This window comes from Leucoraja erinacea, chromosome 8, assembly GCF_028641065.1.
Source record: "Leucoraja erinacea ecotype New England chromosome 8, Leri_hhj_1, whole genome shotgun sequence".
Taxonomy (NCBI): domain Eukaryota; kingdom Metazoa; phylum Chordata; class Chondrichthyes; order Rajiformes; family Rajidae; genus Leucoraja; species Leucoraja erinaceus.
In genome coordinates this window covers 45,351,856-45,379,753 of record NC_073384.1, presented here as the reverse complement: position 1 = coordinate 45,379,753, position 27,898 = coordinate 45,351,856, and the positions used below count along the sequence as shown (strand labels likewise).

At 43.8% G+C, this 27,898-nt stretch overlaps 1 protein-coding gene across 1 annotated transcript in view; it reads right to left on the bottom strand.

Annotated features, from left to right (window-relative positions):
• The window catches only part of LOC129699650 (neutral and basic amino acid transport protein rBAT-like), a 114,563-nt gene that overhangs the window by 19,886 nt on the left and 66,779 nt on the right, over positions 1 to 27,898 (bottom strand). The window contains exons 6-8 of the mRNA XM_055639626.1: positions 20,973 to 21,156; positions 20,100 to 20,240; positions 19,886 to 19,993 (exon numbers count right to left, since the gene is read on the bottom strand). Coding sequence (XP_055495601.1) covers positions 19,886 to 19,993; positions 20,100 to 20,240; positions 20,973 to 21,156 — 433 coding nt within the window. The remainder of the gene's footprint in view (positions 1 to 19,885; positions 19,994 to 20,099; positions 20,241 to 20,972; positions 21,157 to 27,898) is intronic.

Sequence of the window (27,898 nt, the reverse complement as noted above, 5' to 3'; positions counted from 1 at the left end):
GGCATATATTAATCACATGGGTGGAATTAAGTCAATATCCTGTGATAATTTGGCTAACCTTATTTGGCACTGGTGTATTATAAGAAACATTTGGATTTCAGCTACCTACCTACCAGGTAGGCTCAATACAGTGGCGGACACCAGGTCACGGAAATTTGATGACAACACCAAATGGATGTTGGACCATAAAGTGTTCACTGACATTGTTGCTCGGTATGGAACGCCGGAATTGATCTATTCGCATCCCGGCTTAATCACCAATTGCCAAAGTATGTTGCATGGGAGCCAGACCCTGGGGCAGTGGCGATGGATGCATTCTCGCTACACTGGGGAGGATTGTTTTTCTAAGAATTTCCTCCCTTTTGCCTCATCAGTCGGGTCTTGCAAAAGACCCAACAAGACTCCGCATCGGGTATTTTGGTAGTACCCGACTGGCCTACGCAGCTATGGTTCCCACTGATTCTGGGAATGGTATCTGAGCCTTGTATGACCATTCCCAAATGAAGTAATCTGTTGGTTCATCCTGTAACAGGGAAGAGCCACCCATTACAGGACCGGATAAATTTATTAATTTGCAGGCTCTGAGGAGAACTTTTCTGAGGCTCGGACTGACGGATCGAACTTTGGACATGATCACTGCGGCATGGAGAGATACCACCAAAAAGCAGAACATCACCTATATTAGGAAATGGGAAACATTCTGCTTGCGGTCCAACATCATGTATAACACGGCACGTATGACGGATGTTTTGGAATTCCTGTCCAGTCAATATTTTGATGAAAGACTGAGTTACAGTGCCATCAATTGTGCCAGGAGTGCACTATCATCATATTTATTGCTGGGGTCTAGACATCACACTATCGGGTCTCACCCACTAGTATCGAAGCTCATGAAGGGTATCTTCAACACCAATCCCCCCAGGTCTAGATACTCAGAGATTTGGGATGTGAACATTGAACTGATGCTGCTTCGGCGGTGGGCTCCAGCTGCATCTCTGTCTCTGGCCAAATTAACTTTTAAAGTGGTCATGCTCATGGCACTGGTTTCGGCACAATGGGTCCAGTCACTGTATGAACTGCGACTGGACACTATGGTAATAGCTATCAATAAAATAATTTTCTATGTGCAGGACCGAGTCAAGCAGAGCAGGCCAGGGGCATCAGGTCTCAAATTGGAAATTGTAGCAAACCCTGTGGACCTTCGCCTGTGTGTAGGCACACATTTATTACATTATATTAAGGTCACAAAAAACCTCAGGGGCACTGAACTAGCAGTTAGTCACAAACAACCTCACAAAAGAGTGTCAGTGCAGACCATCTCGAAGTGGTTAAGACAGGTGTTGGCTTGTGCGGTTGTGGACACTGATATTTTTAAATCTCACTCCACCACGGCTGTAACAACGTCGGCAGCGAGGGGTTTGGAAGTTCCTATGGACCACATCCTTGCGGCGGCAGGATGGTCGAATGAGAGAACTTTTCAGAAATTCTATAACAAACCCATTGCCAAGCCAGGGGTGTTTGCTAATTCTATTTTGAATTCTGTCTTATAATTTACCCCGAATGTTAGGGGTCATTTTTGTTTCCAGAAAAAGCCAGAAAAAGCAGCCTTCCAGAGGACTGGGAGAAATTCAGAGTCCAGCAGAGGAGGACAAAGGGCTTAATTAGGAAAGGAAAAATAGATTATGAAAGAAAACTGGCAGGGAACATAAAAACTGACTGCAAAAGTTTTATAGATATTTGAGTATAGAAGCTGGGATGTAATGTTAAAATTGTACAAGGCATTGGTGAGACCAAATCTGGAGTATGGGGTACAATTTTGGTCGCCAAATTATAGGAAGGATGTCAACAAAATAGAGAGAGTACAGAGGAGATTTACTAGAATGCTGCCTGGGTTTCAACAACTAAGTTACAGAGATAGGTTGAATAAGTTAGGTCTTTATTCTCTGGAGCGCAGAAGGTTAAGGGGGGACCTGATAGAGGTCTTTAAAATGATGAGAGGGATAGACAGAGTTGATGTGGACAAGCTTTTCCCTTTGAGAATAGGGAAGATTCAAACAAGAGGACATGACTTCAGAATTAAGGGACAGAAGTTTAGGGGTAATATGAGGGGGAACTTCTTTACGCAGAGAGTGGTGGCGGTGTGGAATGAGCTCCCAGTGGAAGTGGTGGAGGCAGGTTCATTGGTATCATTTAAAAATAAATTGGATAGGCATATGGATGAGAAGGGAATGGAGGGTTATGGTACGAGTGCAGGCAGGTGGGACTAAGGGGAAAAAAATTTGTTCGGCATGGACTTGTAGGGCCGAGATGGCCTGTTTCCGTGCTGTAATTGTTATATGGTTATATGGTTATGTGAAGAGAAAGAGATTAGTTAAAACAAATGTAGGCCCCTTGCAGTCAGAAACAGGTGAATTGATCATGGGTGTCAAGGACATGACAGATAAAATTGAATAACTACTTTGGTTCCGTCTTCACTAAGGAAGACATAAATAATCTGTTGGAAATAGCAGGGGACCGCGGGTCAAATGAGATGGAGGAATTGAGTGAAATCCAGGTTGGGAAGTGGTGTTAGGTAAATTGAATGGATTAAAGGCTGATAAATCCCCAGGGCCGGATAGGCTGCATCCCAGAGTACTTAAGGAAGTAGCCCCAGAAATAGTGGATGCATTAGTGATAATTTTTCAAAACTCTTTAGATTCTGGAGTAGTTCCTGAGGATTGGAGGGTAGCTAATGTAACCCCACTTTTTAAAAAGGGAGGGAGAGAGGAAACGGGGTATTACAGACCAGTTAGTCTAACATCGGTAGTGGGGAAACTGCTAGAGTCAGTTATTAAAGATGGGATAGCAGCACATTTGGAAAGTGGTGAAATCATTGGACAAAGTCAGCATGGATTTACGAAAGGTAAATCATGTCTAACGAATCTTATAGAATTTTTCGAGGATGTATCTAGTAGAGTGGATAAGGGAGAACCAGTGGATGTGTTATATATGGACTTTCAGAAGGCTTTCGACAAGGTCCCACCTAAGAGGTTAGTATACAAACTTAAAGCACACTGTATTGGGGGTTCAGTATTGATGTGGATAGAGAACTGGCTAGCAAACAGGATGCAAGGAGTAGGAGTAAATGGGTCCTTTTCAGAATGGCAGGCAGTGGGGTACCGCAAGGCTCAGTGCTGGGACCCCAGCTATTTACAATATATATTAATGATTTGGATGAGGGAATTGAATGCAACATCTCCAAGTTTGCAGATGACATGAAGCTGGGGGGAAGTGTTAGCTGTGAGGAGGATGCTAGGAGGCTGCAAGGTGACTTGGATAGGCTGGGTGAGTGGGCACATGTTTGGCAGATGCAGTATAATGTGGATGAATGTGAGGTTATCCACTTTGGTGGCAAAAACAGGAGACTATTATCTAAATGGCCGATTAGGAAAAGGGGAGATTCAACGAGACCTGGGTATCATGGTACACCAGTCATTGAAAGTAGGCATGCAGGTGCAGCAGGCAGTGAAGAAAGTGAATGGTATGTTAGCATTCATAGCAAAAGGATTTGAGTATAAGAGCAGGGAGGTTCTACTGCAGTTGTACAGGGTATTGGTGAGACCACACCTGGAGTATTGTGTACAGTTTTGGTCTCCAAATCTGAGGAAAGACATTCTTGCCATAGAGGGAGTACAGAGAAGGTTCACCAGACTGATTCCTGGGATGTCAGGACTTTCATATGAGGAAAGACTGGATGGACCCGGCTTGTACTCGCTAGAATTTAGAAGATTGAGGGGGGATCTTATAGAAACTTACAAAATTCTTAAGGGGTTGGACAGGCTAGATGCAGGAAGATTGTTCCCAATGTTGGGGAAGTCCAGGACAAGGGGTCACAGTTTAAGGATAAAGGGGAAATCCTTTCAGACCGAGTTGAGAAAACATTTTTCACACAGAGAGTGGTGAATCTCTGGAACTCTCTGCAACAGAAGGTAGTTGAGGCCAGTTCATTGGCTATATTTAAGAGGGAGTTAGATGTGGCCCTTGTGGCTAAAGGGATCAGGGGGTATGGAGAGAAGGCAGGTACAGGATACTGAGTTGGATGATCAGCGATGATCATATTGAATGGTGGTGCAGGCTCGAACTGCCGAATGGCCTACTCCTGCACCTAGTTTCTATGTTTCTATGTTTCAAATTTATTATTTGTTTTAGTAAAGCATCAGCATGCTTTAAGTCCAGGTCATGTCTGTATGCATTATAATTTCACTCCTCCTTGGTCAATTAACGCAGTGTGTGACGCATTGACTCGTTTGAATGGCATGAAATCACAGAGCTTTGAAATCTTCATGTAGTCACACACGCGACTCCGGAGTAAAATAGTAAGATTAAACGAGAATTTACCCGTTTGATGTTTGATCTTTATTTTATGAGGAGTTACGTTGAGGGATTACGTGCCCTCCACTCATAACCCTCTCTCATAAAGGGCAGCTGGTAGTTCTAGTTTCTCGAATCTTACTATATTCAGTTCAACAACCGTTATCTGTGATTTCACACTGCTGCATTGAAGATTGAAGCGCATGCAGGCTGGCGGGCTCTTCACATAATCCCTCAACGTAACTCCTCATAAAATAATAATCAAACTTCAAACTGGTAAATTCTCGTTTAATCTTAATATCTTCATGTAGTCCATTTTTATACTTTTTGGTTTCACCATGTAGAAATTACAGCTGTTTTTACATTGTCCCCCGTTTCAAGGTAGACTGGAAAGGGATCCTAGCAGGAATGATGGTGGAACAGCAATGGCAGGAATTTCTGGGCATAATCCGGAAGACGCAGGATCATTTCATTAAGAAAAGATTCTAAGGGGAGCAGGAGGCAACCGTGGCTGACAAGAGAAGTTAGGGATAGAATAAAACTAAAATAAAAGATGTATAACACAGCAAAGTGTAGCCAGAAGCCAGAGGATTGGGAAACTTTCATAGGACAACGGAAGGAAACAAAATGGGCAGTACGGGCTGAAAAGATGAAGTACGAAGGGAAGCTGGCCAGGAATATAAAGAAGACAGTAAAACCTTCTTTAGACATGTTCAGGGAAAAAGAGTAGCAAAGTCAAATGTGGGTCCCTTGAAGGCAGACACGGGTGAAATTGTTATGGGCAACAAGGAAATGGCAGAAGGTACTTTGGATCGGTATTCACTAAGGAAGACACAAACAATCTCCCAGATGTACTGGAGGACAGAGGATCTAAGGGGGTAGAGGAACTGAAATAAATTTTCATTAGGCGAGAAATAGTATCGGGTAGGCTAATGGGACTGAAGGATGATAAATCCCCTGGGCCTGATGGTCTGCAACCCAGGGTCCTCAGGGAGGTGGCTCTAGAAATAGTGGGCACATTGGTGATCATTTTCCAATGTTCAATAGATTCAGGATCAGTTCCTGTGGATTGGAGGATAGTTAATGTTATCCCACTTTTCAAGAAAGAAGCGAGAGAGAATACGGGGAATTACAGACCAGTTAGCTTGACTTCGGTGGTGGGAAAGATGCTGGAATCAATTATTAAAGAGGTAATAATGGGGCATTTGGATAGCAGTAAAAGGATTAGTCCAAGTCAACATGGATTTATAAAAGGGAAATTTTACTTCGGAGTCACGTGAGTGACTACATGAAGAAGGGCCGTCCGTCTGCGTGCGCGTCATTACGTCTGAACGCAACGCGCGCGACAGACCGGCAGGCACTATGGCCTCCCAGCCGTCGGGATGAGCAGGTAAGGAAAGTTGAACTACCTACCTGCGTTCTTTCGGGCTTTAAGTTTTTTTCAGAGCCCAGGTGTCGAGGAGACGGTCTTGTTCCCGACATTAGCGTCGACAGTAGAATCGGCAGGAGACTTTGCGCGGGAGCAGGAGCTCCGTGGTTGCCCTGCGGGACGTAATGCCACCCGCAAGTCTAAACCCGTTGACTCTGATGAGTCCGGGAAAGAGGGATACCCTCCCTCAACGCAGAGTGTCTGAGGACGACTCTCCCACATGGAGCAACTTATGGAGAAGTTGCTCCAACACGGCAGGAGACTTTGCGCGGGAGCAGGAGCTCCGTGGTTGCCCTGCGGGGCGTAATGCCACCCGCAAGTCTAGCAAACCTGTTGACTCTGATGAGTCCGGGAAAGAGGGATACCCTCCCTCAACGAAGAGCGTCTGAGGACGACTCTCCCACATGGAGCAACGCTTACCGACATTAGCGCCGACAGCAAAATCGGCAGGAGATGTTGCTCCAACAATGATCTGCTCCAAGGGAGGGAGCAGTATCAGCACGGCCTGCCGGTGCCGGGAGCCTTGCACATGGGGCAGCCCAATGTCTTCCCCATTGGAGGGGGAACTACATGTGGAAAAAACCACTCTGAATCAGAGTACAAAGAAGAGGGGGGGAAACCTTCCCAGGGACAAGCAGAAGAAAGGAAGTAAGTAAGTAAGTTTTACTTATATTGCACTGTTTAAGTCAACACCAAAATGCTTTACATAAAAGGAATAATAAGCTTCCATATTAACAAACAGAAAATAAGTGCTTCTGCAATCATCCAGGTTCACTGGGTGCTTCCCTGGATGGAATCTAGCTCTTGACAGCCCGGGTATTATGTAGAACCAGCAGGCAGCAGCACCTGTGTTCAGGGCTGCACAAATGTCTCCTGCTCTGAGGAGAGGAATATGTCAGCACAGATATCCTCAGGGGCCTGCGGCAGCACCTGTTTTCAGGGCTGCCTACAAACCTGACTCTCAGTGGAGGGGAGTGTGAATGATCAGTAGGTAACTGATCTCGAATTTAAAGTATGAACATACTGAAGCATGCATATGGCTTCAAGAGCCAGCAGTTGGCAGAATATCCGCATAGGCGACAACACACCCCACACCTCCACAGAGGGTAAGCGGTTCACTGAATCCGGTGGTAGCTTGAAAGCTGGGCACGGAAATATGATCAGAGTCGTCTTTCAAGGCAGACTCAAAATAATGGCCAGAATTGTCCTACAAGGCAGGTTCAGTATGATGAGGTTCAGACCAGACCCAAGCAGAGGTCAGGAGAAACATGGAATCCACACTTCCTTACCAGTCCTACTCCCAATCAAGGAGAGAAAAGGAACCCGCATCAGGGGCCTTTGGGCTTACCACAAGACCACCGGTAGCCATGGAGGTAGGTGAGTCTGGGTTTACTGAAACAAGGGATTGTGGAGCAGTTACATGTTGGTAATTTACACTTATGTTCCTGTTCAAAATGACAATAACATGAATTTTCAGAACTGGTTTTAAAACAGATAATAACGTGATAATTTTTACTGCACAACATACACAGGTTCCAAGCAGACTTAGAACTTGGACTGGAATTGTCATCGAGGCAGGCCCAGTATTTTTCGGCAGGACTGCCATTCAGGACATGTGACAGATGGAGGATGTCACTTCATCCAGGTTTAACTCATTTGTGCAGTACAAACTTTTAGAAACAGTAATTTTGTTACGGGCTAACTACTGTTTTATAGGAGCTTCCTATAAAATGGTCACATGGCATGCATCGACCTCAAAGATGCATACTATTCGGTGTCTATTCACTAAGAACAGGAGATATTTGAAGTTTAACTGGATGATATGGATCTGCCAAATGAGTTGACATCAGCTCCTAGACTATTGACAAAACTACGGAAACCAATTCTGGGCCTACAAAGGTCTCAGAACCCCATAGTAATGGCATATTTGGACTATTTCATTTTGGAGTCACCAAGAATTGGCAGAAGCATCAGTCAAAGCAAACCAAAACCCTCTTTGATAGAATTGGTTACCTCATCCATCCAGTTAAATCAAAATTGACACCTACTAGGGTAATTGATTACCTAGAATTTACTATCAAAAACAGTAAATATGTTGGTGACTTTGCCTAGGGGCAAACAACTATATAAATCAAGCCTGCTATGACCTGATAGTCAAATACTAGCCATCTATCAGGCAAACAGCGAGTATAATTGGCAAATAGTAGCTGCATTTCCAGCAGAACGTACGGGCCTTCGCATTACCAGAATTTACAGGGAGCAAAGGAACAAACACTCAGATTCTATGCAGGCCAAATTGGCAAAACTATGGATTGCCAGCAGAGGCCATTGTTGAATAACTATGGTGGATAACGAACATAAGGAAACTAAAAGTAAAATTTGCTTGAAAGCCATCGAAGGTTCTTCAGACCTATGCAAGCGGCTAAGGATGGGGAGCCACTAACACAGTCCAGAGCTGTGGGGGCAGATGGAATGAGCAGGAGTCTGTAATTCCCCAACATATGGAATCAATTACCCAGAATTGTTAGGGGCACAATTTGGACTCAAGGGTTTCTGTAGCAATATACAACCGGTGCTTGTTCAAATTCAGATTGATAATACCACTATGGTGGCACATATCCATTAACAAGGGTGGTGTAAAATCTATATCTTACGACAGATTGACAAACCTCATTTGGCACTGGTGTATCAAGAGGAATATTTGGGAAATCTACGAGGTAGATATAACACGAACAGATGCTGTATCACGAATGTTTAATAACAACACAGAATGGATGTTGAATCAGGCAGTATTTAATGAAATAAATACACGATTTGACATACCAGATATTGATCTATTTGCATCTAGACTAAACCATCAGTTACCCAGATATGTGTCCTGCAAGCAGGATCCAGGAGCAAAGGCAGTGGATGCTTTCTCCCTCAATTGGGGAGGATTGTTTATGCATGGATTCCGCAAATTTGTCTCACAAACCGATGCTTGACCAAAATCAAGCAAGACTAAGCCACAGGCATATTGGTAGTGCCAGATTGGCCTACTCAAGCCTGGTTCCCAAAATTTTTAGGCCTAGTGAACCCAGTTACAGGGAGTAATCATCCACTACACGAACGTATTAACTTGTTGGTCTGCAGATTCTGGGGAGGCCATTTCAAGGCATAGGACTGTCCGAACAAATACAACACAGTTCGGATAACAGATGTCTTGGAGTTTCCTATCAACTCTGTACTATAACTATAAACAAAGTTATAGTGCAATCTATAGTGCCAGAGGCGCACTCTTCTCCTATCTGATGCTGGAAGCAGGGCACGGGTCGATAGGAACGCACCCCTTTACAACAAAATTCATGAAGGGAATTTACAATTTAATACCTCTAAGACTAAGGTACACGGACACATGGGATGTGAGCATGGTACTAACCCTACTTTGACAGTGGGGACCGCCTATAACTAGCCCTGAAGGTGGTATGCTGACAAAGAGTCCAGACACTGCAGAAGCTACGGTTGGACCACATCACCACCAATATGAACAACATAACATTCGTAATCAGGAATCTGATAAAAACATAGCAGGCCAGGAATGCCAGGGATGGAGATCCAGTTCTTGGCATATCCAGAAGACCTACGGTTGTGTGTGTGGTAACATACTAACACCACTATCTAAGAGTTACGGAGAACCACAGAGGTTCAGAACAGACCAGAAGGTGTTAACACAAACCATCTCGAGATGGTCAAAGGGGGTAATGGCGGTAACAGAGTGAACATTCATATGGCAAATCTCACTCCAACAGGGCTGCATCTACGTCGGCAGCAGGAGCAATGGACGTGCCTCTTGACGACATCCTAGTGGCTGCAGGATGGACGAATGAAATAACGGTCCACCGGTTTGATAACAAACCTATTACCAGACTGGGGGTGTTTGCACGTACCATTTTAAGTTCTGTCCCTTAGTTTACCCCCAAGGTTGGGAGGGGGAACAAGTTTTTAAAACTTTTCTTTCATTTTAAGCATCAGTGTCTTTACTTAACTACGTAATGTCTGAATGCTTTAATGATTACACGCATCCATGGTCAATCCATTCAGTGTGTGACGCCTGGATTCGTAACCGGCGTAAAATCACAGAGCTTTGAAATCTTCACGTAGTCACTCACGTGACTCCGAAGTAAAATAGTAAGATTAAACAAGAACTTACCAGTTTGAAGTTTGATCTTGATTTTATGAGAAGTTACGATGAGCGATTACGTGCCCATGGCTCCCACCCTCATACTATCAAGGTCACATGGAAGTTCTAGTTTCTTCAATCTTACTATTCTCAAGTGTTCTTTTTATCTGTGATTTAACACCGCTGCTTTGAAGATTGACGCGCACGCAGACGGACGGCCCTTCTTCACGTAATCGCTCATCGTAACCTCATAAAATCACGATCAAACTACAAACTGGTAAGTTCTCGTTTAATCTTACTATCATGCTTGACTAAACTTCCAGAATTTTGTGAGGATGTGACAAGTAAAATGGATGAAGGGGTGCCAGTGGATGTAGTGTATCTAGACGTTCAGAAAGCCTTTGATAAGGTCCCGCACGGGAGACTGGTGACTAAAATTAGAGCACATGGTAGGGTGTTGACATGGATAGAAAATTGGTCGGCAGACTGGAAGCAAAGAGTAGGAGTGAACGGGTCCTTTTCAGAATGGCAGGCAGTGGCGAGTGGAGTGCCGCATGGTTCGGTGTTGGGGCCGCAACTGTTTACCATATATATTAATGATTTGGAAGAGGGAATTAGGAGCAACACCAGCAAGTTTGCGGATGACACAAAGCTGGGTGGCAGTGTGAACTGTGAAGAGGATGTAAGGAGGTTGCAGGTTGACCTGGACAGGTTGAGTGAGTGGGCAGATGCATGGCAGATGTAGTATAATATACATAAATGTTAGGTTATCCACTTTGGCAGCAAAAACAAGGGGTCAGATTATTATCTCAATGGGGTTAGGTTAGGTAAGGGGGAGGTGCAGCGAGACCTGGACGTCATTGTACACCGGTCACTGAAAGTTGGCTTACAGGTACAGCAGGCAGTGAAGAAAGCTAATGGAATGTTGGCCTTCATAACAAGTGGATTTTAGTATAGGAGTAAAGAGGTTCTTCTGCTGTTGTATGGGGCTCTGGTGAGACCACATCTGGAGTATTGTGTACAGTTTTGGTCTCCTGATTTGAGGAAGGACATCCTTGTGATTGAAGCAGTGCAGCGTAGGTTGACAAGATTAATTCCTGGGATGGCGGGACTGTCATATGAGGAAAGATTGAAAAGACTAGGCTTGTATTCACTGGAGTTTAGAAGGATGAGGGGGCATCTTATAGAAACATATAAAATTATAAAAGGACTGGACAAGCTAGATACAGGAAAAATGTTCCCAATGTTGGGTGAGTCCAGAACCAGGGGCCAAAGTGTTAGAATAAAGGGGAAGTCATTTAAGGCTGAGGTGAGAAAAAACGTTTTCACCCAGAGAGTTGTGAATTTATGGAATTCCCTGCCACAGAGGGCAGTGGAGGCCAAATCACTGGATGGATTTAAGAGAGAGTTAGATAGAGCTCTAGGGGCTAGTGGAGTAAAGGGATATGGGGAGAAGGCAGGCACGGGTTATTGATAGGGGACGATCCATGATCACAATTAATGGCGGTGCTGGCTCGAAGGGCCCAATGGCCTCCTCCTGCACCTATTTTCTATGTTTCTAAGGCGTGGTGATATCAGGCTTCTTCCTGCAGTTCACACTTGCATTAGATGAGCGGTTGACAGTACAGGTCTCATCCTGGGAGCTCAGCTTTGGGCTTGAAGAGACGATACTGGTGGTCTCTGGATTACCCTACATGTGGGTGGGGGGAGGAGTGTGTTTGTGTGGGTTTGTGTCTGTGTAGTCCCTTGTTGTCTGGGGCAGGAAGAGGTTCTGGCATCTCAAGCTTAACCAGGCCACCAGTCACTGCCTCAGGTAGAGGCACTGGCTATCTAAAGCTTCTTTCCCAGCAGTCCAGTCTGGACTACGTAGTGACGCTAGAAGTCCCAGGACTGTCCAAGTGGCTCAGTCTACCTGCAACAGGAAAACAAAACTAAGAGAGAGGTGTCCCATTTTGTCTCCCTTCCTCACCCATTTCTTTCTTCTTCTCCTTTCTTCCACTTTCTCTCCTGCAGAAAGGCCATCGGAGAGCGGAGGGAGAACTGTCAGAGAGCAAGGTAGGCCTCCGAGAACAATGGGAGACCTGTTGGAGGGGCGGGGGGGGGGGCTGTTGCCACATGTGGAGGCAGGCAGTAGATAGGAATGTTTGTTAAATGTTTGTAACTTTGTCAGCGGCAAAACATGGCGACACCTGTGTATGGCCTGGGTGAGGTCTGCTACATGATTTAACAGGGTTGTACGCAAAACAAAGCATTTCACTGTACCTAAGTATATGTGAAAAATAAAGTATCATTGAATTATTGCTTCTTTTCTCGTTTCTCCCAGTCTCCTGGAGGTACAAATGTCCAGGACCACATGGGGGCACTGTCAATACCCAAATGCCTGGTGTCCACATCCATCTGGGGCAATGAATTCCATCCTTTGACTAAATAAATTCTTCTTCATCTCCTTTCTAACGGTAAGCACATGAATTCTGAGGCTGTGCCCTCTGGTCCTAGACTCTTCCACTAGTGGAAACATCTTCTCCACATCCACTATATCCAGGCATTCCACTATTCGCTAAGTTTCAATGAGGTTCCCTGTCATCCTTCTAAACTCCAGCGAGTTCAGGCCCAGAGGCATCAAACGCTCATCATACTTCAACCCAATCATCCCCAGGATAACGCCAGCATATCCCTCCTCAGATATGGAGCCCAAAACCCCAAATGCCCTATAAAGCCTCAGCTTACATTCCTGTTTTTATATTATTCTAGTCACAAAATGCTTGCTAACATTGCATTTGCCTTCCTTACTACCGATTCAACTTGCAAATTACCCTTCTGAGAATTCTGCATCAGCACCCTCAGGTCCATTTGCAACTCCAACTTTAGAACCCTCTCCCCATATAAAAAATAGTCTACACATTTATTCCTACTGCCAAAGTGCATGATCGCACACTTTGCTATGTTTTATTCCATCTGCCACTTATTTTTAAACGCTCCCAACCTGTGCAAGTCCATGTGCAGACTCCCTGCTTCCTCTTATACTACCTGCCCCTTCACCTATCGTCATATCGTCCACAAGATAGATAAACATTGCTGCAAACGTTACAAAGAGAAACCTGGGACTGTATAAGCCAGTGAGCCTGTATCTCTGCTTGGTAAATAACTGTAAAGGAATCTGAGGGATAATATTTGAGGGATTCATACATTTGGAAAGACATGGGTTGAATTGGGACAGTAAATATAGCTTTGTGCACAGAAATCGTGTCTCATGAATTTGATTGAGTTTTTTTTTAGGATGTAACCAAAACCATTGATGAGAGCAGGATGATAATTTTACTTCGGAGTCACGTGAGTGACTACGTGAAAGAAGCCCGCTACGACGCATGCGTGTCATATCGCACACACGCATTGTACGAGTCAGATGTGGGAGAGGACGTCTCCCTAGAGGTAAATGGAAAGAAGCAGGTAAGAGACTGCAAAATTTTTCCCACTTACCTTGCAGGTAGGAAACCGCAGGATGAAGAAGCTGCGGGAAAGCTGGAGGGAGAACCGCGGAGACAGCGGGCAGCCAGCAATATCAGCAGCCGACGGCACGCGAATCCTCCGGAGAGGAAACAGCTGTGCCCGACGTCGCTCCCCACACCGGCAAGATTCACTGCTGCCGGGCGGGAAGCGAAGCAACAAGTCCCGGGTTGGATGCAGTCGCTAGCGGCATTGGAGCTGATTGAAGCGGCTGGAGGACCGGGACGGGCGACCAGTACCGTGAGTACTCCGTAGCCATCAGCCGACATCTCGGACAACAGCCCAAGGACCTACGCTACGGGGTCATGGGGCTGCGGGAGGAAGGACGTTCCTCCCAAACGGCAGGCTGAGAACCAGCACAGGTAAGAACAATTTTTCCTTACCTTTGTTCTTTACAGACGTTTGCTGCAGTATTCTGAAGAGCAGCAGGCAGCCAGCTACGGACGTCAGGGCAGAGCCACAGACGTTGCTGCTGTTTTCTGAACAGCAGGCAGCCAGCTACGGACGTCAGTACAGAACACAGATATGGCCGCCACACAAATGTCGCTGCTGTTTACTGAACAGCAGCAGGCAGCAATTAATGTCGGCACCAGCATCTCCCATAAGGGAGCAAGTGCCAAACTTCACCCTAAATGGGTAGAGGTGCCCGTGAGTCGGCATGAGTATATCGGGAGGCCGGGAGCGACCAGTGCCCGTAGGCATGGGGACCGGCTGCGGGAAATACCGCGTGCGACTAGTGCCCGAGAGCACCAAGGTCGGCAGGAGCGGTCCGATATATTAAAGCACCCGCGATCGACTAGTGCCCGAGAGCATGCAAGTCGGCTGGAGCGGTTGCTGGAGTAAATTTCTCCACAGTGGCAGGCTCCGGGATTGGAGGATAGCCACAGTGGGCAAAAAATATAAGTCCCACAGCAGTTTCCCATAAGGGCTGCATGAAATATCAGACGCCTCTGAGGAGGGTATTGAAGGTCTGACGGGGTAAAATCTGAGCAGGTGATGGAGCCACCTTCCCCTATTGAAGGGTGAGAAAAAACAACCTGCTGAACATGATGAGCCAGTACTGCCAGCAGAAACACACTGAGAATGATCTCGAGAAGGATGGCTGTGAGTATTGAATATATGTCCACCCATCAACTTCAAGCTAATACTTTTGCTGAAGTGTTGGCAAGGCATTTATACCCCGGGAAATTGTGGTGCTCTTAATGTAGCCAGTGTTACAGGTGCACTTGCAGACATGTTGGGCAGGCCATTAGGAGTCGGGATATTAAAATCCAAAATACTCTGAAAGGTCTCATGGCGGGCATAACAGATTTGGCCCGCATGTTAGAAAAGGTGGACATAATTAGTGACCACAAGGATTCTATTGCACTATTTTTTGCAATGTGCAGTTTGAACTAAATATATTAGAAAGAGGGCCATTCAGCCAGCTCTAGACCCTAAGTTCGCTATACTATGTAAGCAAAGGGCTATAGACCCTGTTATTTGGGGGAGACCTGTCCAAACAGGTTAAAGATTTGGATGAGGAGGCTAGGCTTTGGGGCGGATTAGAGCATCCAAAGGATATCTGGGGAAGACATTAAACTTATGGGCATCCTAAGAGAGGTAGTTTTTTGTAATAATACTACAAAGAATTGGGCAGAGGTACCCAGCAGCAGCGTCCTGTTTTAGGGTTTGGCCCGGGACGACCACTGTGGAAGATGCAAAAGCCTCTACGTCAGCATCTACCCTAACCTAAACCTTAAGGCCCTCCACAATCACGAATGAAACCAAGAAAATAACTTGGTTACCACCGATAACCATGGAGGTAGGTGAATCTGGGGCTCCAGCATTAATAGCACGGAAGTTGGAGGGACATTGCAACTTCATTTGGAAGCATGGTGTAATATAACTATGGACAGATATATCCTTAGCATTATTAAGGGATATCTGATAGAGTTTTCTACACAAATAAAACCCTCCAGTACAACATGCACCGGACAGAATATACATGCTTACTAAAAGGGAACTACAAAGATTATTCACTAAAGGGGTAATGGAACAAACCAAACCTGAACAACAGGATTTTGTCTCAAACATATTTATTAGAAATAAGAAAGATGGGGGTTGCCGTATTATTATGGATTTATCAACGCTTCACAATGTTGTGTAATATGTTCATTTTAAAAGTGGATACTTTAGCAGTGCTAAAGAGTTAGTTTCAGCAGGCTACTTTATGGCAAATATTGATCTTAAAGATGCTTACTATACAATATCCAACAGAGGGAAAATTTTAAACCAGCTTTGGTATTGCCGCAACACCAAAATCATAGAGTAATGGCATAGTTGGATGATATACTTATTGTGGGAATAACTTATGAATTGGCATGTTAGGCAGTGGTTGCCACTAAACAATTGTTTGAACAGCTGGGATTCATTATCCATCCACTTAAGTCAACTGACACCATTAACACATTTAATATGTTAATGACTTTACTAATGGGAATAGCCACAGTTACAATAGGATTATAATGGTGGGAACACAATGTTAAGTATTGCTCCAACCCAATACTTATTCACAACCCTGTTTAAGAGGGAACTGCAGATGCTGGAGAATCGAAGGTTACACAGAAAAGCTGGAGAAACTCAGCGGGTGCAGCAGCATCTATGGAGCGAAGGAAATAGGCAACGTTTCGGGCCGAAACCCTTCTTCAGACTGATCGGGGGTGGGGGTAGGTGGGGACAAGAAAGGGAGAAGGAGGAGTAGCCAGAAGGCTGGAGGGTGGGAGGAGACAGCAGGGGAGCTGAGGAAGGGGAGGAGACAGCAAGGACTAACAAAATTGGGAGAATTCGATGTTCATGCCCCGGGGGTGTAGACTCCCCAAACGGAATATGAGGTGCTGTTCCTCCAATTTCCGGTGCTATTGGAGGAACAGCACCTCATATTCCGTTTGGGGAGTCTACACCCCCGGGGCATGAACATCGAATTCTCCCAATTTTGTTAGTCCTTGCTGTCTCCTCCCCTTCCTCAGCTCCCCTGCTGTCTCCTCCCACCCTCCAGCCTTCTGGCTACTCCTCCTTTTCCCTTTCTTGTCCCCACCTACCCCCACCCCCGATCAGTCTGAAGAAGGATTTCGGCCCGAAACGTTGCCTATTTCCTTCGCTCCATAGATGCTGCTGCACCCGCTGAGTTTCTCCAGCTTTTCTGTGTAACCTTATTCACAACCCGTCTGTGCTATTACAAACAGATGCCAGTGCAATTGATTAGGGTACAACTGATACCATCTCGAGCTATGGGGGAGTTGGAATATACAAAAAGCTAACCTACTTAACACTAAGGGTATAAGTACTTAGAAATGTTAAGTGCATTTCATGGGCTAAAATCTTATTGCTCAGGAATGAAACTGCAGCATGTTAGATTGTAGATAGATAATACCTCAGTGGTGGCATATATAAGTCATATGGGTGGAAATATATCAACATCTTGTGATGAATTGGCAAATTCAATTTGGCAATGGTGTGTCCAAAGGAATATTTGGTTATCGGCTACGTATCTACCAGGGATACTAATTCAGTGGCAGACACCAGGTCACAAAAAATTTATTGAAAGTACTGAATGGATGTTGGATAGAACGGTATTTGCTGAAATCACAGTAAAGTATGGAAGGCCGGATATTAGATTTGCATCCAGGTTTAAATCACCAGTTACCGAGGTATGTATCATTGGAACCAGATCCTGAGGCAGAAGCTACAGATGCATTTTCACTGCACTGGGGGAAATGGTTCATTTATGCATTTCCTCCTTTTCTGCCTAATCAATGGGGTACTAAGGGAAATTCAACAGGAATCGGCATCTGGGATTTCTTAGTACCTGATTGGCTTACCCAACTATGGTTTTCCGGGGGTACAGGACATGGTGCTGGAACCATGTATAACTGTAAGACATAGTCCTAAGTTACTGGTGCATCCAGTAACTCAGGATAGCTATCCATGCCATAGAAAATATTGATTTAGTAGGTTGTAGACTCTAAAAGACCGCTACGGGACATGGGGCTATCAAAAAGAACTGTGGACATGATCACAGCAGCACAAAGAAGGTCTACACAAAAACAGTATTTAGGTCATATTCAAAATGGACTACTTACTGCCATAATAACCTTCTGGACCACAGAAATAAGGATGTTCCGGCGGTGCTAGAGTTTTTCTCACCAGCCTGCACTATGGAGGACTGAGTTACAGCACTGTGTATAGTGCCAGAAGTGCATTGTCAAGTTATTGGTGGCAAGGAACAGAAAGACAGTCTGTGGGATCACATCCTCTGGTAGTTAAACTTTTAAGAGGCAATGTTAACACCAAGCCACCTAAAATAAGATACAACAAAATCTGGGATGTTAGTGTGGTCTTGACCATGCTAAGGAATTGGTCGCCGGCTACAGCATTAAATCTGGATAAACTAACTAAGAAATGGTAATGCTGATGGCGCTAGTCACAGCGCAAAGGGTCCAGTTATTGCAAAAAGTAAGACTGGATGGCTTCACTATGGCGGCAGGAAGTTTGGGGTTTGTGATCCAGGACCGTATTATTAAACAAAATAGACCAGGATCAGCGGGGCAGGTCATAGAATTGATGGCCTACCCGAAGGACAAACGCCTCTGTATAGTGAAGCACGTTTTGTTATACAGTGAAAGGACAAAGGCTATCAGAGGCAAGGAAATGGCGTTTAATCAGCTATAAGAAACCGTACCGTAGAGTGTAAACTCAGACCATTTCGTGGTGGCTGAAATATGGGTAAGATAGGCGGGAGTGGACACTAACATATTTAAATCTCACTCCACCAGGGCTGCAGCTACATCCGCAGCAAAACGCCTTGATGTATCCATGGACCAAAGCCTCAGGATTGCAGGATGGTTGTCGGAGAAAACGTTTCAGAAATGTTATAACAAACCAGTTAGCAGTATGGGAACGTTTTCGGGGAACATTTTAAGTTCTGTATGATAATTTATCCATGAAGAATACAGGGTTATGATTTGAATTAATTAGATATTATTTATCATTTCCGTTAAATAATTGGTATGAATGTTTTGAATATCATTAACAATTTCTCCCAAACTACCAAGGCAGTTGTGAAGCATGGACTCGTTCCACGGCATGAGGTCACAGAGCTTTGAAATCTTTCACGTAGTCACTCACGTGACTCCGAAGTAAAATAGTAAGATTAAACGAGAACTTACCAGTTTGAAGTTTGATCTTTATTTTATGAGGAGGAACGTTGAGGGAATACGTGCCCTCCACTCCCACCCTCGAATGGTCATATCTTAAACTGGTATCTCTTTAATAATCTTACTATTTTAGGTCATTATAGCGTATCTGTGACCTCACACCGCTGCTTTGAAGGATGACACGCATGCGTCGTAGCGGGCTTCTTTCACGTATTCCCTCAACGTTCCTCCTCATAAAATAAAGATCAAACTTCAAACTGGTAAGTTCTCGTTTAATCTTACTAATATAGTTCATAAGGCCTTTGACATGGTTCTGCATGGTAGGCTACTCTGGAAGGATTGTTCACATGGGACGTTGAGGAAGTTAGCTAACTGAATACAGAATTTGTTTGATGGTAGGAAACAAAGTGTGCAGGTGGAAGATTTAATCTTTATATTGCCCCCTTCTAGGAATTCTTCATCTTTGACCCTTACAGAAAATGTCACTATCTCCCTTTTAAAATATTCTGATATTGGATATTGTTCTACTCCAAAACACCTGCTTCCAATGCATATTTGTCAGGTCCTGCCTGATATTATTGATTCATCCCTTGATATGAGTGGCAACATATCATATCACTCAGAGTCTCTTTCGTTTCGATGGAAAAACCCGTCTAATCTCCTCACTATTTAGTCCCCACCACTTTAACTTTCCTACTCCCTCTTTCCCCTAACTATGCAGTGGAGTTAACTATTGTGCCACAGAGTTAGTCCTTGCTATTCTTCCTGAAAGGTCATGCCGTATTTAAAACAATATACCTGTTTGAAAGGACGATGACCACTCCTGAAATATCAGCCATTCAGGACAGAGAATAAATTTCTCCACCTAGCGGGCAGTGAATCTTTAGAAATCTGTACTCCAGAGGGCTGTAGAGGCATGGTTGCCGAGTATATTAAAAACATAGATCAATAGAACTTTAAATGTGAAGAGAATAAAGAGGTATGGGGTTAGTGCTGGAAAGTGAGCAAAGGTGATGGTTCAGTTATGTTCTTAATGAATGCTGGAGCAGGCACAAGGGACCAAACAACTTACTACTGCTTCTATTTCTTAAGTTCTAATGACCATACCCATTATCCATAATGGATACTAACACTACTTCTTGAAACCATTTTGAATATGTTTTAATAATGATTAACTAAATGTATTCATTAAATAATGTAACTATAATCTTATATTAGATATAAGGAATGCAAAATATGTATACATACAATAACGGGTGGTGGTAATTTATCCGTATTGGGTAAAATCCAAGGATCACTTCTTGAAAATCCAGCATATTTAGATTTGTCCCACCGCATTAGAGGTTTTGTAGTAGTCTGTTGCACATAGTTGGAAGATTAAAATTACACTTTAACCAATAATAAATTTAAATAATACATTCAATATTATTACAATCTGATTACAATATTAGAGGTTAATTACCTTATCGTCTTTGAGAGCAAGCTCATCACCATAATAATACGTTGGAGTCCCAGGTATTGTAAATAAAAGCATTGAATACAATTTGAAATGAATTCCATGCGATTTTTGAAGCATCATAGATGCTATATGTGCGTCACCAAACTACAAGAAAGATTTGTATAAAAATATGATTTGCATTTGGAAAGCATGTTTCTACAGAATGTAATGCACTGGGTTTCACTTTTTCCAGGAATGCAAAAGGTGAAAAGACTCCTGTTTATATCTGGTAAACACAAAATAGACCCATGTTCTAAGGGAATGGTATTTTATAATGGCTGAATGAGTCAAATTGCTGTTCTTGTACTGAGATTCCTGGAATTTCACTTTATTTCTCCTCAACATTATACCCATTAGTTTATTGAGGTTGTATCAACGTTTTACTGAAGAAAAGGATTGATTTATTAAGCCTTTGCTAGCTTTACGCAAGAGGGTGGACATATGATAGGAGTGGGTGGAAGCATACTAAGTATGGGTCGGCTGGGATAGGAAGTGGGAGTTCTTGATGTTACATTTCTTGCAAATACTAGATCATAGATCATCATACATTCTATTTAGGTGCTCAAATTGTACCTTAAAACTGAGCTGTTGAAATTTTGCCGTGATATAATTTGCTATTGTTACACTTTTCTGATTTCCCCCCAACATTTTGTAAATGCCCAAAATTTGAAAAATATTAATTTTTGCACGATAGTTTCAGATTTAACCACTGTTTACCTCATCTACATACAAGTCCATTGCAAGATTAATATTATGCCAATCTTTGAAAATACCGTTACAGAAAAAAAATCTTACTATATATAGATAGATAAAAATGTATAATTTTGGAATACTTACAATGAAGCCGCACCATGCATTCTCAACATTGCGATGATAATTTTCCAATGTCTTTGCTGAGGAAGTTGCATGAATGTTTGTTAAAATATTCAGATAATAAATAAAAAGCATCTCCCCATGAACATTCCTAAGGAGTGAAATTAAGTAGTCATGTTCCTCCTGTCTAGTAGCCACAACAAATATTCTGGAAGGAAAAAAATGTTACCTGTATTGCTACTAATCACAAAGAAATTTGTTGCAATTTTTGTGAAATTTGATCGCCTCAACTTTTTAATCTGATGTCACAAATTTCAAATTTAGTTTTTCATAGTTCTCTCATCCTTTTAAGCTTTCTCATTATACTTTAAAAAAATGTATAGCTGGGACCTACATGGTTTCTCAGAAGGTGTTTTGATTAAGTGCCGAGCAAAAGGTTGATTAACAAAATTGGGTCACTTGGAGGTTCTTAAAGGGTCACTGGAAACCTGAAAATATTGGAAGCATTCAGGTCAGGCAACTTCTGTATAAAGAAAGAATACATGTTTCGGGTCAAAGTTCCTTGTATTCTTCCTCAGTTCTTTTCAAATACAATAAACCCTTGGTTTTCATAGATTGCTCTTATAGCGTATGGGCGTTCCCATGCCAACCACGACTCACACTACCTCCCCAGCCAATTACAGCTCCAGCATCCGACCTGACGCCCAGCATGCAAGGTGCACATGCAAGCCCTTCATGTAGTGGGAGATTGCAACCATCACGTGGTCTGCCCTGTTTTGATGAATGCAATCAACCTGGCATGCACGATCAAATAAGATCAAATAGAGCAAGTTGTCCTACAACTTTAGAAGGAGAAGGAGAAGGAGAAGCAGCAGCAGCCCTTCTTCACCATCACATTCTGGTTGACGTGGCTGTTGTTGAGGCTCACGTTCTAGCCCCTGGGGATGGCACTTTCTTCAGATCCCTGCCACTGACAGGATGTGCGCGGTCAGCATGGTTCCCTCCCCTCACACCAGCTGCCATTTCTTTCTGTCGGCCATCGCTTTGTCTGCGCCCCGCTCCACCACCTCCATCTCCTCCTTCTCATGTCGCTCTGTCTAGTCGACCTCTAATACCCCTCCACCGCCACCTCCTCCACCTCCTCCTTCTCGCCCCGAGTCGTCGACCTACTCTACCTTGGAAGCTAGGCAGGGAAGAAGGAGCAGACAAAGCGATGGTCGACAGGAAGAAGTGGGAGGTGGTAAGATTGGAGGGACCCCATGGTGATTTAATGTGTTTTGACATTGGCAGCGACCTGAAGAAAGATCTGATGGTCACAGGCTACAAAGTAGCCACAACAACAGCTGCATCAACTGGTCAATGGGGTAGCAGGTGAAGAAGGGCTCACTGGTGCAGATCAGCCGCATCGGTGCCGACTTTTAAGGTGAAACAACACAAAGTGTTGGAGTAACTTATAAGGCTGAATCAGTCTGAAGAAGGATCTGTACATCACCTCTCCATGTTCTCCAGAGACGCTGCCTGACCCGCTGAGTTACTCCAGCACTTTATGTCCTTACTTGGTTTTTGTGGACAATCAGCAACAGCGAATACCACTAACCCCCCCCCCCAGGGCCAGTCTCAGGAGGTACGGGGCCCAATTGGGAAAAGATTTAGTAGAAATATAAATAAATAATTATAAATGAGTCGCGTGTCGTGAGTAACATGACAATTTGAGGACCAGCTCAAGAGCAAAGATCATAGAGCGGAGTGGGTCAGTGGGTGATGGATAACATCACAGTGGGCGGTGGAGCTTACTCTTGTGTTAGCACAAACAAGGGATCAATAGAGGTTACTCACACTGACATATGGAGTAAGCTTATCCATCGCCCCCTGACCCGCTCTTGAGCTGGATGATCCCCGGCCGACCCCCTCCTTCTCAACCCCCCTGCCTCCCCGCAACTTTACCCCGGGACAGACTACTCACACGCTGTGAAAGGACCCCCCCAGCAGCGCTGTCCTTTTTCAGCCGCTTCCCACATTTACAGCCGCTTCCCATCAGCTGCTAGCAATGAGGGATAGACTTGGCTATACATCAGTACAGCAATATCGTTCTTGATGTTGCTGTACTGAGGGATAACAAAGTTATCCTTCTTGGCTAACAACCTAACCTTCGGCATCCAAGAAGCAGGTACATTTTCTAGCAATATTACAAAATTTTGAGATTTTAAAAATCAAGTCTGCAATTTTATCTAACTCTGAAATTGAAGATAGACAAAAGGTGGAGTAGCTCAGCAGGACAGGCAACGCAGCGACTCTGGAGAGAAGACCCTTCTTCAGACTGAACTGAACTCTCGTCGGTGAGAGTACTTGTGATAGTCTGAAGAAGGGTCTCGACCAGAAACGCGACCCTCTCCCCAGAGCCCCTGCCCGTCCTGCTGAGTCACCACAGACAGGGAGTTGAAGGTAGACACAGGGCGGGTCCACCTTCAACTTCGGAGGCAAACAAAAAAACACAGAGTGCTGGATGACCTCAGCGGGCAAGGAATATATCACTTATCAGGAGCCGCCACAGGCCAGGACTCTCTCACCCCCCCCCCCAAACAGAAAGGAACCGCGACTGCAGCCATCACCGCAAAACGTCTAAGAAGGAACTGTAGATGCTGGAAAATTGAAGTTAGACAAAAATGCTGGAGAAACTCAGCGGGTAAGGCAGCATCTATGGAGCGAAGGAAATAGCCGGGTTTGAAGACTGGTTTCTACCCGAAACATTGCATATTTCGTTCGCTCCATAGATGCTGCCTCACCCGCTAAGTTTCTCCAGCATTTTGTATACCACAAAACGTCTATGATTCCGAGAATGCCGAGCGAGTTAGAGAGAGAGGTGGGGAACCGGAGAGAGAGAGCGCACGGGAGAGAGAGGGAGAGAGAGGGAGGGAGAGAGCGAAAGACAGAGAGACACAACATGGGTCGGTAGGTCTTCTTCTTCTTCTTTGGAGTTTTACGGCAGCCGGCATCCGCAATGTTGCATTGCTGCCACCTTCTGGCTTCATTCGACAGTACTCATGTCTTTACATTATATCCTTTTTATAAGCCCAAAGGCCCTCAAGAAATCAAACAACAACTTTATTCCTTTTCCTTTCCCTCCACACTCTAGAATGGTCTTTACTGATATTTCTGTCAATCCAATTTTCCTCATTTCAATGATCATAAATCCTCTTTCTGTCTCATATCTCCTACATACAATTAGGGCATGCTGAACTGTTTCTGGCTGATGGCATTCCTCACACAGCCCAGTAGGGTGTATTCCCAATATGTTTAATGTGCTGTTCAGGTGAGTGTGCCCTATCCTCAATCTTGTTAATACTACCTGTTCCCTCCTGTTCCCCCCTCTTCTTGCTGTAATGCCCACTCTGTTTTGCAGCGAATAGAGGTGTCTCCCCTTGGTCTCCTGTTCCCAGTATTGTTGCCATTCCTGACTTATTTGCTTCCACACAATGTGTTTTCCTTCAGATTTGGATAGTTCTAAGTTTACCTCTATGTTTCTTTTTTTTACAGCCTCCTTTGCTAATTTATCCACCTTTTCATTCCCTAGAACACCAATGTGTGCTGGGACCCACAACAAAGTCACGTCACTGCCCCTCCTTGTCACTTGGCTTAATAGTAGCAGGATTTCATACACTAAGTCAGGCCGCCTATGGGATGCACCAGACCCAATACTGTGGATTGCAGATAATGAGTTGCTACATATTAATACTTTACATGGTTGCATCTGTTCCATCCACCGAACTGCCATCAAAATAGCGTACAGTTCCACTGTATATACTGTCAAATAGTTATTTGTTCTTTTGTAAAGCTCAACATTCATCCCCTGGACTACCACAGCCACCCCTGTTGTTTCAGCTACTGGGTCCCTTGATCCATCTGTGAAAATTAAGAGGTGTTCCCTGTATCTATTATCTATATGGCTATGATATTCAGTCTTTAAGTCTGAATTTTTGTTCCTCCTTTTAGCCTCCCATATCTCCAGATCAACTTTTGGGATGTTCAGTAACCATATTGGCACAGATGGCCACAATACTGCAGGGCAGAACTCTTTGTCCTCTACTCCCATGTCCCTTGTCACAACTCCTCCAATCCAGCCGAAGCTTCCAGACTGAGCCACCCCTCTCTCCCAGCATTCCTGTACTACCTGTTTTGTTGGGTGGTTCTCTCCATGACTCTTAAGGCTTAGCCAGTAATTAGCCATTAGTTGTCTGCGGCACAGTCTCAATGGCATCTCCCCAGTTTCCACCTGTAGTGCACATACAGGTGACGTCCGCACACCTCCTATACAGATTCTTAGAGCTTCTGCTTGGACTTTGTCCAACTCGGACAACACTGACTTAGATGCTGACCCATAAGCTATACTGCCATACTCTAGTCTGGATCTGATCAGTGATACATAAATACATTTAAGAGATAATACATCTGCTCCCCACTCTAAACCTGCCAAGCATCTCATTACATTGATGGCTTTTTTGCATTTTTCAATTGGTTTTGTAATGTGGACCCTCCATGTTAATCTGGAGTCAAAATGAATCCCCAGGAAACGGAAATCTTTTACTCTTTCCAAATTGTTGCCGTATAGTTTTAACTGGACATCCTCTTTAATTTATTTCCTTGTGAAAATCATTGTCTTTGTCTTCTCTATAGAGAATTTAAAACCCCATTTCCCTCCCCACTTTTCCACCTGGGCTATCCCTTGCTGTACTTTTTCCACGATAAAATCTATATTCCTCCCCCTTCTCCATAGGCTGCCATCATCTGCAATCGCCCCATCTCTGGTTGAATGTTTGCAAATATATCATTGATCATGATTGAGAATAGGATCGGGCTTATCGCACTTCCCTGGGGAGTTCCATTCTCGACTACACATTTACTAGAGATGTCTGACCCTATTTTAACTTGGATACTTCTACCGTTGAGAAAATCCATTATCCAGTTAAAAATATTTCCTCCTACTCCCATTAAATGCAGCTTTATTAGAAGACCTTCTCTCCACAACATATCGTAAGCCTTCTCTACATCAAAAAATATGGTAACTACAGATTATTTTTTTCACTTGTGCTTTCCTTATATCATCTTCCAAGCACAGAACGGGATCATTAGTACCTCTCCCTTTTCTAAAGCCACTGATAATTAGCCACTATACCTTTTTCTTCCATTAGATGCATTAATCTTTCATTTACCATTCTTTCCATCAGTTTACACATGTGTGCTGTTAAGGCTATAGGTCTATAATTTACTGGATTACTTGCATCTTTCCCTGGTTTTCTAATAGGCACAATGATTACTTCCTTCCACCTCTCCGGTATTCGCCCTTCTTCCCACACCTTGTTATATAGTGCAAGTATCTTTTGGAGTCCCTCCTCACTTAGATGTTTTATCATTATGTAACAAATATCATCCTGGGGCTGAGTTCTTACACTTGGCCAGAGCTCTCTTTAGCTCCCCCAAATTAAATGGAATATTGTACTTGTCCTCAGTGATACCTTTCCTTTGTAAGGCCTCAACATTTTCCTCTCTTGTTCTTTCCCCACCTCTTCTTCCTTCATCTGATAAGTTGTGGGAGCTGCGAACCCTACTAAAAGTGTTAACCATTAGTTCTGCTTTGTCTTTATTTGAGACTACAGTTTGATCTCCATTTGTTAGGATAGGATAACTCCACTCCCTTTTATCACCTTCCATTTTTTTAATCATCCCCCATATCTCCCCTACCTGTGTTGTGCTTCCAATTGAATCACAATACTTCCTCCAATATGCTCTTTTTGTTTGTCTTATAGTCCTCCTTACAATTGCCTGAGCCTGTTTGTAATTAATCATGTGTTAGGGTCGGTAGGTAAATTGAATGGTGAGTTTTAAGAAATTCTCAATGTGTCATTAATGCATCAATCTACATTCCTCAGTAAAATGTAATTATGTTTTGAAGAAGTCTTAATGACGCCGCGTGAATTGTATTCAAAAGACGCAGCCAGCGTCATTAATACTTCTTCTAAAACACAATTACACATTTACTGAGGAATGCGGATCAATGCATTGATGACGCATTGGATAACGACTTGTTAACTAATGGCTGTTAACGCAACTGGCTGTTAATGCAAGTTCTACAGTCGTTAACACATCGTTTGTGTCTGATAGCCGTACAGCGCCTGTATTCCATGTACAAAACCACGTACGTTTTGTTAATAAATAAATAAATAAATAAATAAATAAATTTAAAAAATACATGGCAAATGTTTTTTTTTTAATCTTTATTTAACAAAGCGAATTTGAGTTTCCATATGAAATGCGGAAAATTAACGCGGGGCCCCCCCTTGGGCGCGGGTCCCAATTTGGAAAAATCGGTCCAATCAGCCTAGGGCCGGCCCTGCCCTCCCCCCTACCCCCCATGGCCTGTAATGAGGATTGGCTGTAAACTGCTTGATCTGCTGAAAGTTTTCCGTACCGTTTATTTTTGTTTCAACCTTCAGCATCTGCAGTATTTTTTCATTTTCAACTGGGGTAGGAAGTTGGCGCAAAAACAGAAAATAGAGAGAAAAGTTCTTCAGATTGGCGGGTGGTAGATGGTGGTACTTTACAGGGATTGGTACTGAGACCATGGTTCATTGTTCCATCTACATACATAGTCATGAGTATACAGAATCTAATTTCTAAATCTGCAGATGACCCTTGCTCTGAAGTGTTGTAAACCACGAGGATCAACCTAGACTGCAAGAAAGCGCCGATAAAATGGTTCAAAGGGCTGATACAGAGAAGCAAAATTATACATTTTGTGACCAAAGACAAGAGACAATATGGCATTGTTCTAATGGACAGTCACCATGCTTCAGAAAGGATAGATGTTTCCTCGAGAGGGCACAGAAATGATTTACATAAAATAATTCCAGGTACGGCCGGCAAATACTGTTCTTTTAGGTTTAAGACCACTATGA